The sequence below is a fragment of the Larus michahellis genome, chromosome 24 (genome assembly GCF_964199755.1).
Source record: "Larus michahellis chromosome 24, bLarMic1.1, whole genome shotgun sequence".
In the NCBI taxonomy this organism is placed as follows: domain Eukaryota; kingdom Metazoa; phylum Chordata; class Aves; order Charadriiformes; family Laridae; genus Larus; species Larus michahellis.
In genome coordinates, this window is record NC_133919.1 from 3,115,609 (window position 1) to 3,133,954 (window position 18,346).

At 55.9% G+C, this 18,346-nt stretch overlaps 2 protein-coding genes across 7 annotated transcripts in view; one reads left to right on the forward strand and one right to left on the reverse strand.

Moving 5' to 3' along the window:
* Positions 1-14,807, forward strand: part of PIAS3 (protein inhibitor of activated STAT 3) — a 20,814-nt gene extending 6,007 nt beyond the window's left edge. For all 5 annotated transcript variants that reach the window (XM_074566595.1, XM_074566598.1, XM_074566596.1 and 2 more), the window contains 12 exons: positions 3,248-3,332; positions 3,889-3,939; positions 6,298-6,388; positions 7,899-8,033; positions 8,171-8,276; positions 8,873-8,946; positions 9,474-9,634; positions 10,099-10,235; positions 10,682-10,853; positions 11,199-11,332; positions 12,484-12,521; positions 13,298-14,807. In XM_074566595.1, the coding sequence (XP_074422696.1) occupies positions 3,248-3,332; positions 3,889-3,939; positions 6,298-6,388; positions 7,899-8,033; positions 8,171-8,276; positions 8,873-8,946; positions 9,474-9,634; positions 10,099-10,235; positions 10,682-10,853; positions 11,199-11,332; positions 12,484-12,521; positions 13,298-13,570 (1,457 nt within the window). In that variant the 3' untranslated portion in view covers positions 13,571-14,807. The remainder of the gene's footprint in view (positions 1-3,247; positions 3,333-3,888; positions 3,940-6,297; positions 6,389-7,898; positions 8,034-8,170; positions 8,277-8,872; positions 8,947-9,473; positions 9,635-10,098; positions 10,236-10,681; positions 10,854-11,198; positions 11,333-12,483; positions 12,522-13,297) is intronic.
* Positions 14,808-15,459: 652 nt separating this feature from the next.
* NUDT17 (nudix hydrolase 17) lies at positions 15,460-18,336 on the reverse strand. 2 transcript variants are annotated; one of them, XM_074566650.1, is made up of 8 exons: positions 18,128-18,336; positions 17,173-17,295; positions 16,918-17,101; positions 16,818-16,843; positions 16,606-16,698; positions 16,420-16,518; positions 15,785-15,921; positions 15,460-15,691 (listed from the first exon to the last, which is right to left on the reverse strand). In XM_074566650.1, the coding sequence occupies exons 1-8, from the start codon at positions 18,197-18,199 to the stop codon at positions 15,496-15,498; spliced, it is 930 nt and encodes a 309-aa protein (XP_074422751.1). In that variant the 5' UTR covers positions 18,200-18,336; the 3' UTR covers positions 15,460-15,495. The 2 variants fall into 2 exon arrangements, with proteins under 2 accessions (XP_074422751.1, XP_074422750.1); XM_074566649.1 differs by lacking the exon at positions 18,128-18,336 and having other exon boundaries at positions 17,173-18,065.
* Positions 18,337-18,346: the final 10 nt, after the last annotated feature.

Consider the following 18,346-nt stretch of genomic DNA (forward strand, 5'->3'; position numbering starts at 1 on the left):
TACGCCTTGTCCCATGGCTCCCCTCCCTGCTCCAGAGTCCCTCCCCAGCTTTTCTGGAGCCCCTTTAGGAACTGGAGGGCGCTGCAAGGTCTCCTTGGAGCCTTCTCTTCTCCAGGCTGAATCCCCCCGCCAACTCCCCCCATAGCAGAGGGGCTCCAGCCCTCGGGTCATTTAGACCCATAACTTCCCTCTCCAACTTGTGTGGGCTGCCAGAAACGGAAGCTTTTAGTTGCTTGTCAGTCTTATTCCAAATTTATTTGCATGCAAAAGGGTATTTCTCTCCCAGCTGACACCTTTTCTGTTCAGTGTATGTTTTATAGGCGTACATAAATTTGGGATTATTTACTGTTTTCACCCGGTAGAGCCTGGGGTTTTATTTGCGTTCTGAATTGTGAAGCTTTCTCTGGTCTGGCACATCAGAGAATAAAAACGTGGATAAATTGGCACAGGCCCCCTTTCCGAACAAATCGGTGACTGCCAGGAGAGTTAATTATGAAAAGTGGTTTGTTATTTTTGCAAACAATTGGTGATACAACTGCCAGCAAAATCCTCTGCCACCTTTGAGTCTCAGTTCTGCCTTAATTAGTAACAAAAATGTCCTAAAAATCATCAAACAGGTAAAATTAATGAAGGTGGCGAACCTGAGCAGAGGCCGGGTCTGCGTCGGTGAGAAGACTTGACGTGGGGCAGGAAGCAAAGAGGGATCTTAAAATAAGAGCAGAAATGGGGTAGGGCAGAAGGGCAAAGCCACTTGTTTGTCGACGTGATGTGGGGGCCGGGTGCCCCGATGCTTCCCCGTTTGTAAGGTAGGGATAAGAAAATGCTGGGGTTTGCCGAATTCCAGAAAAATTGGGTGTTTGTTGGAATCTTTCGAATGCTGGCGGGGAGACGTACGGTGCGGAGTTGGCCTGGTAGTTGCTGGTGGCTTTGGAGGGGCCGCTGCGCTTGGGGCGATTGGAATCCACAAAGAAAGGAGGTTTATTCTGGTTTTTAGAAGCAGTTTTGAGCTGTATTTTTACTTTAGGCTGAGCCCGCCTGGCCTTTTCAGACTAGAACCACCCATCTTATGCCTTTTAAATGGTTTTTGCTTGGATTCGGGGTTGTTTTTCTTTCATATAAACATAGTAATGTTTGCTGAAGCGGAGATAAGTATATCTGTACTCCAACCAAAACCCCTGCGCTTTTTTGGGGGCTTGGTTTCGTTCCCGTTTTGCTAAAAATTGCCTTTTCTTGGGTTTGGCTTTATTCAGCCTCTCGGACAACCTGTGGTTAAGCTTCTTCCTGAAATGGAATACTCGCCTTGAAAAAGAAATGATTTTTTTTTTCTCCTCTTTCCTGATAAAACTTCCGTACTTACATGTTGGTGCTTGAACTTGAAAGAATTTTTTGTGTAATTCCTAGGGAATTGTGGGCTTTTATTTTTGGCTTCTGGTGGTTTGTGTCTTTCTTCTCCCTTTAGCTGTGTGAACATCCCTTTCCCATTCTTTTATTTTAGTTACTTGGGGCAATTTGTTACGAGGACGCAGATAGGAAGGTCGTGGTGTCCGAAAAATGCCAGAAATAAGCAATAAATGAAAACGGGGATGGAGAGGGTGATGACGGGGGTTAACGATGAAGCCTCCTGGTCCGTCCACGCTCCGTTTGCTGCCAGCGAGGAAGGCCCAGCCTTTGGCTATCCCACTCCCCATCCTATTCCAAATCTCTGGCTGGGATGCTGCGAATCTCGGAGATGTCGGTGTTCCTCACTGGGTTGGATGAAGGCTGCCAGCTGAGCAATAACACGGGTTACGAACTGGTTATAAGATGGAAGTTGGTTATCGATTATAAATGGAGGCGGCGGAGAAAGCGGCAGATATCGGTTAGAACCGCTTGGATACCGAGCGGCTTTACCCCAGCTCTGTTTGGAGCAGGATTTTGTCATCGAGGAGCGAAAGGCTCAAGCAGAAAGTCCTAAGATGGTCAAAATTCCTCTGAATTTCCCCGCTCCGGGTCTGCCAGCCTGTGGCTGCTGCCGGTCTGGGGAAGATCTGGCAGGTCATCTGCCAGGAAAAACTCAGGGCCTCGCATTCCTCGCGTTCCTGAGCTGCAGGAGGCTGGAGAAGCAAAACCCCTCGCCCCACTGAGGAATCTGGGCATGAATCTGCTTTTCTTGGGAGGCCAGCGCAAGGGTGTCCCTCTCCCAGGGCAGGTGGCACCGAGGACGGAGCCAACCTTCTCCTCTGTGGACCTGTGGTCGTCTCGGATGGTCACGCTATGACCAGCTCATCGCAAGCGTCACCCGACTCCTTGAAATAAATAACGGGTCAAAACGTGAGGTTTACACTTAACACGTGCCACTGCGATAACGTCCTCGGTTTCGTTTTCTCTTGGCCCAGGGATGCTCCGCATCCCTGAGAGCACCGGCGGGAGCTGCCGTTGCTCAGGACCTCTCCTGACGGCTGTAAAAACGAGTGCAGAAGAGGCCAAATTGGCTCTTTGCAAATGACACTGGTTTCTGGCGGCAGCTGTCTTCATTCTAGGATGCTGATGCTCTGCAAATATTAATAAAATAGCTCCCTGTCGTTGTGAGGGAGGCAGACACCCGCTGGTTTTGCCGAGGGAGAAGCTCAAGCGCAAAAGAAGTCACTTGGTTAAGGTCAGGGTAAGAGAGGGGGAAATCCTGGTTTATTTTTACATGTTTCTTGCACCAAGCGTTTTTGCTGTGCTCCTCACTAACCCCCACCTAAAATTCGTGATTCTCCCATGATGTGGGTTTCTCCCCGTGTTGTTTATTTTTGATCGAGGCCGTGGCTGCTTTTCTCTAAATTCGCCGCGACTCCGTCCGTGTGCCCGAGCAGAAAATGGCAACGCCTGATTCTTATTCGGCAGCTGTACTTATTCCACAACCACAGTAATTATTATAATTTCTAGGGCAACGGATGATCTCTGGCGTTCCCTTAGCTCCGCGTGTGATCTCCCTTTTCCCAGCCTGTCTCCTGATCCCCGGGCAGCACCGTACATTCCAGGCCTCAGTTTCCCTCATTAATAAAATGCCGGAAGCCGAACGGTTACCTTGAAAGACAGACCCGGCGCTTGGTTACGTGGTCAAGAACTTGGAGTGCCCCTGCATGAACCGCGGCTAATTTTGAACAACAGATCGCCTTCTGCTTTTAGTGGACGCTGTCCTTTGTTTCTTACGAACCCAGGCGCCTGCAGGTGTAAGAATGACTTAACGATGATTTAATTTGTCTTAAATTCTCTTCTTCAGCCTCGACAAACAGTCAGCGGTTTGAAGAAGCTCACTTCACCTTCGCTCTAACCCCCCAGCAGGTTCAGCAGATCCTCACCTCCCGGTAAGTGAACGGGCGTCTCGGGATGCCGTGCGGAGCGCGTGGCTTCCACGTTGTCACCGCTCCGGTGCCGTCCAGGAGAATAAAATGCCAAGTTGGGTGTAAAAAGGGGAGTTCCTTGCTGTCAGCGGTGCTGTGCTCCTTACAGCCATCGGGGACCTGCCTCAAAGCCAGCAGAGCGGAATTATTGCATGGAAGAAAGAAAATTGAGATGAAAACGTGGTAGTTCCTCCCAAAATTTCAGACTACCCTCCACCTGGGCTTATAAACACAGTCAGTTGTTTGCATCGGCAAGTCTGTAGTTGGCATTATGTTCTTAAAACAGCAGCGGCAGGAATCCTGGAGGTTGATTTTTCTCCTTTTCTCGCCTCTTCTGTTTGCTGGCCTTTTGCTTTACCTCCTTGTTTGGGAATTTTGCCTGCTAGTTCCGGCAGGTTTCGTTCGTGATATGCCTAACGTGTCTCGATATCGGTAGAATTTAAGAAAATCTCATGCTGTTGTAGTTGCAATTCTTTGTTAAGCGCTGCTGAGCGTCTAAAGAGCTTCTTTTCCATTGCAGAGATATCTTGCCAGGTGCCAAATGTGATTACACGATACAGGTGCAATTAAGGTAAGGTAATGCCTTTTTTGATGAACGCACCAAGTCCCGTTCCCTGAGCTCGTGTCTCGGTCTTAATTTATCTTTGATTTTGCCGAATCCCGCTTGTACCACTTGATTTGGTTGGAAATTGCATGGCGATTTGCTCGGAGGAAATGGGAAACGTTTGGCGCTGCGTTCGGAACTCGGGTTTTTCTATGGAGCGAGGGTTTGGCAACACCAAACCACACGGCTCCTTCTGACCTCGGCGGGGCCGAGGGAGTTGTCTCTGGGCGGCGCTTTGCTGGCAGAGGTGGCACAGCCTCGCACACAAGTTTTCTCGATTTGAAGTGTGGCAAAATTCGATCTTTTCCAGAGTTTTACGCGCATAGATAGAACTCGCTTCTTTCTCTTCTCCGTTTTAATTCTTTGCCTGTTTGCAGACTGGTTGCAAAAAGGCGGGATAAGACACGGGAATGACACTGCCTTCAAATTTGAACATTTTTTTAACATTCTCTCAGCTATTACTCATGTAAATGCAAGACACGTTGGAGAGCGTGAGTAGAAAAATAACTTGCGGGTGCTTCCCGGGTTGCCCTCTGATTCTTGCAGTCGGTGCCGGGGCGGTTATTTAAGTGCCTGCCCACGTTGTCCTACAGCTCTGAACAGGAACCGAGGTGGCTCTTGCCCAACATTCAACCCTTGGCAGGGTTAAAAAATGTTAAAATTTTATTACCAGGGGGTTGAATTTGGCAAAGAGACGGAGAATGACTGCTGTACTCTCGGGGGGGGGAAGCAATGAGGAGCTTAGGGCTTTAGTTGTGCTATCTGGAAGTCTGAAGAAAAGCGGTTATTTGAAATCGAAGCCTTTGATTTAATTCAAAAGGGAGCCTGGTGGGTTTCAGGAGGGCGTTCGTTGTTAATTAGGATTCCGTGACAATGTCTCTCTGATTTGGGGCGCGCGGTGGCAGTTTTCCTGCTGTGTCCATCTGTTCCGCTCTTGCGCATGGAGCTGGTGGAGCGAAGCATACGGGCAGCCTGTTCCCTGGAAGGCGTCAGGAGGTGGATGCTTGGAAACGTCTCTTCTGGGACGCAGAAAAACACCACGTGCATTTCAGAAGGGCCAGTTCCAGCGTGTGTTGCTTCTTACTGTGTTTTGGGCATTGCAGATGAAACGGAGTTTACCAAATAATCCACCGGGAAACTTTCAGGAGGCTCCTGGAGTGTCCGAGTGCATCCCTTCACCTGGAGAAGCTGCCCTTTATTCAGCAAACTTCAGTGCAGGAGTTAAAAAAGAGGGTTGGGATCGCTTCTCCTCCTCCTGATGTGCTTCAGCACGTGCGGTATTCTCGTGTTCCCAAGCAAGAAAAAGATTAACTCTCAGTTTTTATTCTTTGTTTTATTTGGCACGCAGGGAGAGGTTAGAAAACAATAAGATCGGATTTATTTTTTGAGAACGTTGGCATCGGCGTGAGGGGCCAGGGCTTGAGCTCGCGGCTCGGAAGGAGCCGGCCGAGGTGGGAGCCTGGCTCGGGGCTGCGGTTTCGGCTCCAGCGGAGCCCCCCCTCCCTGGAGAGAAAACAGAGCGCACGGCCGTCCGATTAAACGGGGTGAGGATTTGAACCCTGGCCCCTTCTGGGCTGCTGGTGCTGACGGTTGGACTTGACGATCTTAAAGGTCTTTTCCAGCCTCGGCGTTTCTCTGAGGGAGGCAGCGGGAGGCTCTCGAGTGGTGGCAGATGAGTTTTGAGAGAGTCCAAGCAGTAACCGCGCTGTCCTGCAAGATTTGCTTTGGGTCAAATACAACTTTTTAGTTCCTCGGTTGCTTTTGTCGGGGAGCTTGGAGATGTAATTCCCTTGCATCTTGAAGGGCTGCAGAATCTGTGGGTGAAGAACGCACCCAAAGCTGGGTTAAACCGTCCCCTCCGGCGCTGCTGGGGTGGGATTCCGTCGCGGAGGGGACGGCAGCCCTCCTTCGTCCCGCCCGGGTTAGCTCTCCCTGCCGCTTGAACCCCGAGCTCACTTTGCGGCATTTTTAGGAAGGATGTTAGGCCGGAGAAACGTGCGTCGCCTTTGAAACCGCGATTCTGGATCACCTAAATTCTCATCTGGGGTGAATAAAAATGAGCCCTGCCCCCTACACACCTCGTCCATGCACGTTAGTAGTTGGTTTAAATTGCTGGCATTTTTCTGTCTTGTTTCTTCTATCGCTTTTGCCGCGCGTAGGGTTTGAAACACCTGTAGGGCTGTCCATCTGCTTACGCGTTTCCCAGCCATTCACGCGTCCTGCTCGGAAAATGTTTTTTTCCCTTTTTTCAAGGGAAGTTTGGCTGCCGTTTTTTTTTTGCGAGTGTCGCCACTCACTTGCCAGTTTCTCCCTCCTGCTTCTTAGGTTTTGCTTGTGTGAAACCAGCTGTCCCCAAGAAGATTACTTCCCTCCTAATTTATTTGTCAAGGTCAATGGAAAACTCTGTCCCCTGCCTGTGAGTAAATCTTATTTCTTCCTAATATGTTGTAGACGAAAGCCTGCCCTTTTAGACAGCTGCAGCTCCCAGGGAGCGCGGTGGGAATGTATTTTCTGGAGATGAAAGACTTGACATGAAGAAATGGTGCGGTCAGAGCACAAAACTGATTTCATGTTCCAGGGCTGTGGATTGGCGATGAAAGCTGCTCTTTGATTCAAGGAAAAGAATATGCAAACTTTGGGCCTGATTTTTTTTTTTTAATTTTTTTTTTTTTTTAAACCAGCAGATTACGTCTCGTTTTTGGACAAAAAAAACCCAACTTGATAATAAAAATGCAGAGTAAAGCCTGCGTTTTAATGGAATAACGGCACTGCCCTTAGTTTATCGCGCTGCAGGATGCTCCGGTCGAGGAGCGCTGGGTCACGTGGGGGAAAAAATAGAATAAGAAATAGCGCTTGCTACAGTTAACGGCCCAAAAAGGGACGCGATTCGGCGTCGCACCTAGGAGAGGTATCGGCGGTCGAACAGTCAGGGCAGCTCCCTCTCAGCTGTCCCGCGCTGGCTTCGCTCCATTAACGCTGGCGCTTCTTGCAATCAAACCTGCAGAACAGCCTCTGAGCTGCTCTGCCCCAGCCCCTCCCTTCGCCTTTGCAGAGATTTGCATTTTTTTGCCTCAAACGTTCGGTCTGGTTTTGGCCGAGGCAATTAGTAACCTGCTTTGAAAAAAATAAAATAAATAAAAAATAAAGAGAGAGAGAGAGAGAGGTCGTTTCCGGCCTCGTGGGGCACAAAGAGGGAAGCGCATGCAAGACGCGAGATGGCTAAAGGGTGTCCGTCCCCCCGCCCCAAGCTTCTGCTCGCAGAGAAGGTTTCCTGCGTTCATTTTTGGGTGAGTCATCTGCAGCTGAGAAGCTCTTCCTGCCGCAGCAGCTCAACGGGAACGCTTTTTTAGTTTTACTTCTGCTTAAAACTGATGGGCGGCTGCTGAGTCGGTCTCGAGCTGCCCCCTCGAACGGAGGGCAATGCAAAAAGGGTGGCATAAATCTGAGCTACGGAAAAGGCGCTCTTGGGCTGAGTGGCGGGGCGGGTTTCTAAGGAAGTCGGAATGTGGCTATAATAAAGCAAAAATGAGATCAGTGCGAGATTTGTCGCGGGGTGTCATTTTTTAGCTTCCCAGCCTCGTGGAACTGGGTAGAATTTGGTTTGTAATTCAAGGCGATTCGTGTACGACACATCCCGGACTGGCGGTTCTGTGTTTGGGGAGAGGTTTGGCTGGCAACGAAAGCGAGCCCCAGCGCGCTCGTCGGCGTAAGGGTATCAGAGGGAACCTTTATTCTTAATTTCTTGACGCTGAGGAATAATAACGTACTGCGTTGAGATTTTTTTAGACCAATTCTCATACGAGCTCTCGGGTGTGACACGAAGTATCTGCAGGTACAGGAAGAAATCGGGTTGGTAGGTTCTTGCGTGCGGCCTTACGCCTCGGAGAGGATTTCTCCTGTACTGGGTGATCGTTCTCTCTTCGCAGGGTTATCTCCCACCCACAAAAAACGGCGCGGAGCCGAAGCGACCCAGCCGCCCCGTCAATATCACCCCCTTGGCGCGCCTTTCGGCGACCGTCCCCAACACGATTGTGGTGAACTGGTCCTCGGAGTTCGGCAGGGTGAGCGAGGGGAAAGCCATTTGCTGCGGGACCGAGGTCGTTTTTGCAGCAGCGTCGAACTGCGCGGATCTAGGAGGGCCCTCTCCTTTCCCGGTGGGTTTTTCTAGGTCTGAGCAGTGTCAACTTCTCCCCGACAGAACTACTCCCTGTCGGTGTACCTGGTGAAGCAGCTGACGTCGGTAACGCTGCTCCAGAAGCTAAGAGCCAAGGGCATCCGGAATCCAGACCATTCACGAGCCCTGAGTAAGTACATCTTGGGAAAGCGTGACTGTGCTTGACCTGATCCCGGGGAGACAGAGCAGGTCGGAATTAGCAGCGCAGACCTTTGTTGCGTGTCCCTTCTCGCAAGCCCCCATGCGCTTGCCGGGTCCCGTTGGTGAGAACTCACTGGGAAGGTGAGGATTGTAAAGATTACGGATTATTTTTCAGTGATGCCATTCGACGGGGCTCTAAATCTTCGTATCGCCGCCCATCTCCGTGGTGATACTTCCAGATCCTTGGTCCTGTGAGCAGCAGTGCGAGCACAGCCGTTGCTGCTCGCGCTCAAATTATACGCTGTTGCCGACAACCAAGTGTTTCCCCTGCGCTGTCATTTCACAGGCGGGTTAAAACCTTCAGGGTAGGGACTGTCTCCGTGCTGCATCTTGCCAAGGAGACTCTTGCCAGAGCTGTTAGCCTAATAGTAATAACGAAATGTCTGCTGCCGTGAGCATTGCCTGCCTGTAATTTGGATAATAAGTGTCGTGGTGCAAATTATAAAATCATGTCTGTACGTATTTCTGCGTGTAAAAGAAGGAGGATGTTGACAGGAGACCTTTTTTCCCCTCCTCTTCTTTCAGTCAAAGAAAAACTAACAGCTGATCCTGACAGTGAGATAGCTACAACCAGCTTACGAGTTTCCCTGATGTGTCCAGTAGGTTTCTACGTTTTTGTTCGTTTTGCTCGGACAGGCCTTTGCGAACAGCTTCCCGCTTGACCTTCCCTTTGCGTAGGAACGCTTCGGAGCGAGCGAGACGAGAGCTAATGCTGCCCCAGCCCTGCTTTTGTTCAAAAGTCAGCTTGGATTCCTAAAGAAAGAGCGGAACCGCTCGCTTTCAGGCATTAAAAAAAACCTCCCGAGATCGCTGGCCTAAGCTGCCTAGCCAAAAAATGTCTTCTGTTGACCTGATCCTTGTCTTTCACCTTGAGTATTAGCATGTGTTTGAGGTGGAAGCGAGCTTAAAAACAAAACAAAAAGGCAAAAAACACCCTCAGGAAAGCTTGTTTTCTCTCGCGTGTTAATTCTTCAGTGACGTTTAGTTTTAACCTTGCGCTAAAAGTGCTGGAGTGCTGGGCAGGGGAGAGAAGGGAATGAACGGAATGACAGCGCTGGCTTTACTTGGTGCTGCGAGAGGTGGGTTTGGACAAAACCACCTTCACTTCTTCTTTCTTGTCCCCCAGCTGGGTAAGATGAGGCTGATCGTGCCCTGCCGAGCCATCACCTGCACCCACCTCCAGTGCTTCGACGCAGCGCTCTATCTCCAAATGAATGAGAAGAAACCCACCTGGACTTGTCCCGTCTGCGATAAGAAAGCCCCGTATGACAACCTGATAATCGACGGGTGAGCTGAGCTGGCTTCGTACAAAGTCTTTAGCCGGGATAATGTTTTTCTTTTCAGGCTTATCCTCTAATGCCAGCATATATAGACAAGTTACAGCCTCGAAGAACTTAAAATCTGATTTTCGTTCCCTAAACTGCTTTGATTCCAATCTGGAGAGATTTCTCCCAAAGAACAAGAAGGCTTTGTCAAAATCTTGGCTGCCTTGCCGGCAGTCTCCGCAGGGGCAGTGACGAGGGAACCTGCTTCCCGGGGTTTGAACAGAGCCCTCCTGTGTACGTTGAACAGCCCCGTCGTAAAACTAAATTTGCAGGTGATAACTGGCGCAGGTTTTAGAGCAGTAATTCTTCGTACCCCTTTCACCTGAGCACCGTTGGTCCCCGGTCATTTCTGCCCTCCGTCCGCGTGCGTTTATGCGCGAGGCCGTGTGGTGGTTGCTGTCCCCAGCGTGTGCTCTCACCCCGCAGGTTGTTCATGGAAATCCTGAACTCCTGCACGGACTGCGATGAGATACAGTTCATGGAGGACGGCTCCTGGAGCCCCATGAAGCCGAAGAAGGAGAACCAGGAGGTGTGCCAGACGGCTGCGTTCAGTGGGATCGAGGGTACGGGAGCTGTGGTCACCAGCTGTTTTGTTGGGGTTTTTGTTGAGATCTTTTTTTGCCAAAGCAACGGTTACACTTAACAGTTTTTACAATTGCAAAACAACATTCGGAGCGTTTCGGATCCCATCTGGGAGCCGGTATTTGGGATCACGCTGAAATACCAGGAGCATGGCAGGCACTTAGCACAGCACTGTAGAGTAAGTGCTAGAAAAAAAAAAAAATAATCAAGAAAAACGCAAGTTCCTCTTGAAACTGCAGCATTAATTCCAGGTGGGCTATGGAGACCTGACCCTTAGCGTGGGGAGGGATGATGCTTCTGGTCTGGGACAGGGTGTGGATTTGGTACGAGCTGTTTGGAAGCCCCGCGTGTATCGCGGGGCTCGTGGAGGCGATGGGGTTTCGCTCGTCTCCATTTTGGCAGCTGATGGCTGGTTTTTCCCCTGCAGCCACCTCCCTTTACACGGTGAGCTCCGAGGGCAAGAACTCTTCGGAGGGCAAAAAAAAAGTGGAGGTTATTGACCTGACCCTGGAGAGCTCGTCGGACGAGGAGGAGCCACCGGCCAAGAAGCAGTGCCCGGTCTCCGGCGTGGCTCTTCCGACGGCGGCTGGTCCCAAGGGGTAAGGCAGGACGGGAACCCACCCCGCCCCCAGGCTCTGCTGGGCTTTGGCTTCTCTTGCTTCCTGCCCTCTGCTTCCTTCCTTCCCTCAACGCTGGTGCCGGGGCGGTAACCGGATCCACGTCTGCTTGGCCCTGGGAAGCGCCGCCGCTGCTTCCCACACCTGGCCAGGGTGAGGGGACACCCCTCTTGGACCATGGGACCTGGGAGGAGGGAGGGAATGTTTTTGCTGCGGGTACGGCGGCATCGAGGTTGGGGTTTCTTGCTGATAAACAACAGAGGAATGTTACCCTCGGCCTGTTGTTCTGCTGCTGTTAACGGGCGTTGGGCCTGTGTTGTGTTTCAGGGTGTTAAGTATTGATCACCGGCCGTCTTCCGTGCTTCGGAGTCCTCCCATGGCAGCTCTCGGCAGCGACTATCTCTCCAACCTCCCCATTCCTGACTACCATCCCTCCTACCAGGTGCCTTCAGAGCTTCAAGGTAACAACAAAGGCCTCTGGCAGCAGTTACCAAATACACGCAGTTGTACCAGTTCACCAGACTAAGCAGCTGGCCGAAACGGCCGCCGCCCTGGTCCCTCTTCCCACCGAGCTACGGGGGCCTTTGGGTCGCTCACATGCAGAGTCTTTCTCGGCCGGGCGGCTGCTGCGGATCCCAGCGAGTGTTTTTTGAGTGACAGAGTCGACTGGCCCAACACAGAAAGGGGAAGAAGGAAACTAGAGTTACCTCCCTCCCGGGGTGTGACGCCGGGGAGGCGGGGGGTATCCCCGGGGCCCTGCAGGTGAGAGCGGGAGTGACAGAACAGCTGAAAATCCGGGTGTTGGTCGGAGATCGCAGGTAGGAATGACTCAGGTTTTGGTTAGCGTGTCCCAGGGCCACCGAGAGACGCGACGAGGCTGCGACTCCCTTTCTTGGGCGCTGGCTGGCCGGGTGGGAGATGGGATTGTGTGTCCCGACCCAGCAGAAGGAAAGAGAGAGACTGGGGTCCGTGACCGCGTAGTAAATAACAAACCATTCCCAGGAACCCACTGGGGTGGGGATCCCCGTGTGCTTCATGGGAGTTATTTAAACCTCGCTTGTGTTAAAAACCCGGTTTTACAGGCGGGGAGGCAGCTGCCCAAAGGGAGGAGGGTGACGGGCTTGAGTCTGCCTGTCCGGTCAGCAGTGAGACCTGGAAATACTCTCAGTCCTGCGTGCAGCTCACGCGTCCCTCGTGCCCCGTTTGGCGCAGGCACAGTTGTCATCTGCTGGAGTTGGTTTGGTCCCAGACCCTTTTGTCGAGCGGTTTGAAGCGTCGCGGCGTCGCCAGCCGGGTCGGGGCTGCGTTGAACCGGCCCTTGGCGCTTTGCTGCCACTTGGGTTTGGTGCCAGGCCCCACGACAGCTCTGGAGGAGGGAAATTCCATCCGCTCTGTGCTGTGCCGAGGTGCCGAGGCCGCGGCGCTGGGTTACAGAGGGGTTGTAGGAACAGGGCGGGAGGGTGTGGTGACGATACTGGGGTGTCTGGTCCTTGGAAGCAGCCGGAACCCATCTGCTGCTGCCCCTGCGTTAGCGGGGTTTGGCTCCCCTTTCCTGCCAGAAGTTTATTTACCGTCAAGAGATTTATTTTTTTTCCCCTTTCTATTTTTCTAGGTCTGGATTTGTTTTCCTTCCTTCAAAGCGAAAATCAGGTAGGTTTTGGGGTTGGTTTCCTTTTTTTTTTGGTTTGTTTGTTTCGGTTTGGTTTTCCTTTTCTCTTTGCCAAATCTGCGGACTGGCAAAACACATCCCTTGCCACTCAGCAAACCTTCCTCCTCCTCCTCCATCCTCCTCCTCCTCTCTGAGAACTGTTGTAGGCCGGCGGTGGGGGTGCCAGCTTTGGCGCTCCCACGGGCATCGCCTGACACCGCAGGGAGACACCTCGCGTCTGCCCAGCACCTCTCTGCTTTCGCAGTTACCTTGCTTTCGCAAGTATTCTTGAGTGCCTCGCTAAGGCAAGTTTAGAATTGCCGAGGGCTCGGGGGTGGAAGGATTTTTGCTTTTCCGCGGCTGAATCCACGCGGACGTAGGTGGAAAGCGGAGGGATTTGGCGGCGGTCGCTGGGAGCTGACTCGTTCCATCCACGCGGGGCTCGGTGCAGGGCACGGATCCTGCACGCGCGGCTTTTCAGGGTCCTCACTGTGGGCTCCGTCTCCTTTCTCTGTGCCGCGCGTCGTTCCTCGCTGCTGCCGCGTGTCTCCTCTGCCGTTGGCGCCCCTGAAGCCCACGCTCGCACCGGGTGGCGCTGCCAGGAGGCAGCGGGTGCTGGTGGCTCGGGGGCCAGTCTTGGTAAACTGGTACGTTTACCTGGGGAGCTCTGGGAGGGGTCCCTGCGCGACCCCTCGTCTCTGTGGGCGCCTGCGTGGGACCGGGGCTGGGTTTTTGTGGGCACCGTGAGCTGATCGGGGGTTTTTCCTTCGCTCGGCAGCATTACAGCCCGTCCGTCATCACCTCCCTGGACGAGCAGGACGCGCTCGGCCATTTCTTCCAGTACAGAGGCACGTCCGGCCACTTCCTAAACATGAATCCCCTGGGCCCCGTGATGGCAGGATCCCACAGCGCCGTCAGCCCGGCCGGCGGCCGCATCAGCAGCATCGTCTCCACCAGCTCCCTGCGAGAGAGCCACGGACACAACGGCACAATCAGTAGCACCGCCGCGGCGCTCCCGGGCTGCCGGCCGGACATCATTTCCCTGGACTGAGCCCACACCGATGGCCGTTATTCCCTCTCCCAGGGATGGGAGACAGATTCCCCGTAAGACTGGGAGACGAGGGCAGATTCCCTGTCGGATTGGCTTCCCTGTCCCGGGGCTGGAAGGACCCGACCGAGCAGCGTTGGGTTGTGTCTCTCCTCTCTCTGTGGAGGCCGTCTTCCCCCCGCGCAGCCCCCAGGCCTTGCGAGGGAGGGGTTCCCAGTCTTCTGGATGCATCCCACGGCTGTATCCGTGCTCGCGCCTTCCCGAGTGCGTTGGGATGTGGGCTGGGGAGTGCCTGTTTCTGAGGGGGGGGGGGGTGTGTGTGTGCATGTGGGTGTGTGTGTCACCAAACCCCCTGACTTTAGCGAAGTATTTTATTTAAAACCTTTTATATCGTGTAGGATTCTGCTACAGCTATCAAAGAGCTGGGGAGGGGAAGGCAGCCGCCCGCTCCGCCCCGGGGCCCCCACGGGCCCTCCCAGGCGAGGCCGGGACCCCCTCCTGAGCCTGCCCCCTTTCCCCCCCGGGAAATTATTCCTCATTTCTAATGGAAGGCGGCAGGGGGAGAGCCGAGGGGCGCGGGGCTGTGTTGGAGGAGGAGGAGGACGGGGGGAAATGGGGTGACCCGGGAGGAGGCGGCGGGTGCCCCGACCACGCTGCCGCCTCCTGCCCGTCCCTCCGGCAACGGCGCCCTCTCGGTTGTATTGACGATGTATTTTTTTAAAAGAAAATGTAATTTGTTTTCCTCCTTTTAAATATTTCCAGCGCAGACCTGTACAGAGAACAAACAGATGATCTATATTTTCAGTTGCAGCTTTTGTACATATAAAACTCCAAAGATTTCCCCGTTTCTGTATCTCCGCGCGGGCTAAATGAAGGTTGCGGCGTCTCTGGGGACGGCGCATCGCCCATTGCACAAATTATTTATGTATTTAAACGTATACTTTAGTTTGTAACCTCTACAGCGATGTACCTGCGGCTTCGTGAGTGTCCAAACCGGCTTGCTCCCTGCCGCCGAGCTCATCCCGGTTCCTGCGGCGCGACTCGCCGAGAGGTACCACACGTAGCAACTCTTTTCTTATTTTTTTTTTTTTTTTTTTTTTAAGCACCTTTTTAGCTCCTTCCCCCGAAATTCAGAGCGGTGTCGGGAAGGGGGAGCAGCGCACAGTATTCCGCTTGGACCATTTCCTATTGTATCGTAACCGCGGTAAATATTTCAATGCAATAAAAGTGTTAAAATGCTGAGGATCTGCCGAGGTGCCCGGGCACGGGGAGCTGCTCCTGTTTAGCGGGAGCCAAACCCCCGCTGCTGCTGCTGCTGCTCCGGCGTGAAGCGCGGGAGCTGGAGGCACCCAGGAGAGCGTTGGGATCTTGACCTTGGGTTCCTGGAGTTTTTGAACCTCTGGATTCCTGGAATCCCCCCCGTGGGAGGTGCGGGGCTGGCTCGCCACGGGCTGGGCTCCCCCACGTCCCCTAACTCCGCTCTGCTTTCCCCGCAGCGAGACGTACCCGGCGAGGGACCCTGCCAGCCCGGCATCGGACCCAGCGTGCCCGCCGCTGCCTCTCCAGGTACTGCCAGGGGCACGACACGTCTCCTGCCACCCCGGCAGAGTGACGTGCTGGCAGCCTGGGAAACGCGTACCCCGCTCCGTACCGAGCTGCCCGACCCCTCGGAGCAGCTTCTCTAACGACACGGCGTCCACCCTACGCCCAAAGAAACCCACCCAGCCCAGTCCTGAGCAGCTGCTGGGCGTTGATCCCCTGAGCTGTGTCCCCCCCGTGCCACCTCCCTGTCCCCTCCTCGCCCTTCCCGTGGCCGGCAGAGTCTGTGCCCACCTTCCTGCTCCCCTCGCCACCACCTGAGATCCCCCCCCCAACTCCAACGCGGACTCTGGTCCCCGCGGGCAGGAACTTTATTCCCTTCTGTGGGGTCACGGGAGCGGGGTGACGCCACCCGAGGGCTGGACCTGTCCCCGCTCCCGGAGGGACTCCAGGCAGAGCCGAAGGGCGAACTTGGTGCCGGTGCTGACCCGCTCCACGTCCTCCCCTTCGGCCGGCGCTGTGTTCAGGAGGGTGGCGGTGGGGAGCTGGGTGGTGCTGGAGGAGCCACCGCTCACCTCCGTGATGCTGAGAGGGACAGAAAACAATTAGGGATGGGGCCGCGGGGGGTCCTGGGGCTCTGCGCCCCCTTTCTTGCTGCCCCAGCGTCCCTGTCCTCACCTGACGGTGGCCGGCAGCTCGCTGGGGACGTTGCTCAAAGTCTCGGCTCCGTCCTCCGTGGCTGCGATGGCCTCCAGGACGGGGGGCTCCAGCCAGGCGTAGGCGCTCACCTCGCTCTCGCTGGGACGCATCCTGGCCTGGACCCCGGCCTGGCGCTCAGGGGAGGGACCGACCCCGGGGACACACCGGGACGTTGTCCCCAGCCCAGGGCTCAGGAGAGGGATCACCCCCAAGGACACACCGGGACATTGTCTCCAACACAGCAATTGGCAGAGGGATCGCCCCCCCACACACCCCCCACCCCCCCACCCAGGGAGCCACGGGGACAATGTCCCCAACCTGGCACTCAGGTGAGGGATCAACCCCGAGGACACACTGGGGCAATGTCCCCAACTCGGCACGTGGCAGAGGGATCCCCCCATGGGGACACACCTGGATGTTGTCCCCAACCTGGCACTTGGCAGAGGGGTCACCCCACACTGTGGGGACACACCAGGATGATGTCCCCAACCCCACTGCTCAGGAGAGGGACCAACCCCCCGGGGGGGACACCCGGATGTTGTCCCCAACCTGGCACTTGGCGGAGGGGTCACCCCAGGGCCACACTGGGACACTGTCCCCAACCCCACACTCACGTCCAGCCCCTGGTGTGGCTCCTGGCAGAGCAGCAGCAGGTAGGTGACGATGTGGTGGCGGCGCGGCAGCCCCCGGCTCAGCATGGGCGGGTAGATGGACTGCGGGGACAGGGGGGCTCGCGTACGGGAGGGGACCGCAGGGGTACCCCCAGGGGTGCTGAGCGCCCCCCCGGGGAGGGCCGTTACCTCCCAGAGGCCGAGCATCCTCCAGGAGAAGGTCCCTGCTTCCAGGCGCAGCCCCGTCTCCTCCTCCAGCTCCCGCAGCCCCACGTCCAGCAGCTTCGCCCGAGGAGAAAATGGGGGGGGGCGGGGGGGGGTGTGCGTGGGGGGTGTTTAAGGTTGCACACCCCCCCAATTCACCCTCTCCCTGTCACCTTGTCCCCACGTTGTCCCCTCACCTCTTCACCCGGCTCCACGTGCCCACCTGCGAGGAGGGAGAGTGGGTGAGGGGCACCCCAAAGAAACCAGACTCCCACCCCCCCCCACCCAGGGACTCACCGGGCGGCACCCAGAGGCCGGGGAAGATGCTGAGGGTGGGGGCGCGGCGGGTGAGCAGGATGTGGCCGGTGCTGGCCCGCAGCAGCACGGCCACCCCCGCCGCCACCCCCCGGCCCCGCAGCTCGGCCGGGATGGCCGCGGCCTCCTGCTCCCCCAGGAGCTTGGCGGGGCAGAAGGAGGGTCTCTGCGGGGAGAGGGGACGTGAGGGGACGGTGCGGGGTGGTGGCACCGGGGGACAGGAGGGGGGTGACCCACCTTGAGGAGGGCGGGGGTGGAGCCGGGGAAGGCCACGTCCGAGAGGAGGAAGCGGCCGCGGTCCAGCCCGCAGCTCACCACGGCCACGTCCTCCTGCGCCGGGCAGAAGGTGCCGGTGACGCTCTGCGGGGGGGACGGAGAGGGCAGCGCCGGCAGGACGCGGCCACCGCCATGGCACCACCCTGCCACCGTGATGGCTACCACCATGGCTGCTGCCATAGCCACCACGATGACAACCACCATGGCCACTGCCGTGGCACCACAAGGGCCACCACGCTGGCACCATGGTTGCCACTGCCATGGCCCTATGATGGGCACTGCGATGGCCCTTTGATGGCCACCATGATGGCTGCTGCCGTAGCCATGATGATGGCAACCACCGTGGCCACTGCCGTGGCACCACAAGGGCCACCACCCTGGCACCATGATGACCACTGCCATGGCACCGTGGTTGCCACTGTGATGGGCACTGTGATGGCCACTATCATGGCACCACAAGGGCCGCCACCGTGGCACCATGATGGCCACCGCCATGGCACCATGGTTGCCACTGCCATGGCACTGTGATGGCCCCGTGATGGCCACCACCATAGCCACCATGATGGCAACCACCATGGCCACTGCCATGGCACCACAAGGGCCACCACCCTGGCACCATGATGACCACTGCCATGGCACCATGGTTGCCACTGCCATGGCACCGTGATGGCCACTACCATGGCGCTGCACTGCCCGCTGTGCTGGCCACAACCACAGCACCGTGCTGGCCATCACAATGGCCACCGTGCTGGCGTGATGACCTCTGCGATGGCACCACGATGGCCACTGCCATGGCAGTGTAATGGCCACCACCGCGCTGGCTACTGCCGTGGCCACCATGGCGGCATCGCGATGGCCCCCCCCACCCCCGCTCCTTGAGCACGCGGGTGTCCGCACGCCCCCCCGCCCCCGGTACCTGCCCGAAGCGCGCGGGCGCCCCCGCCCCGCCCCGCCTCACGTGCACCAGCACGCGCGCCGTCCCCGCCATCGGCCCTTCCGGGATGGGCGGGGCCTCCCGGGGAGGGGGCGTGGCTTGGAGAGGGGGCGGGGTTTGGAGGCGAGCGCGCCCCCTGCCGGCGGCCGCCGGCGCAGCGCCAGCCCCGCAACGGGGACGACGACGACGACACACAGACAC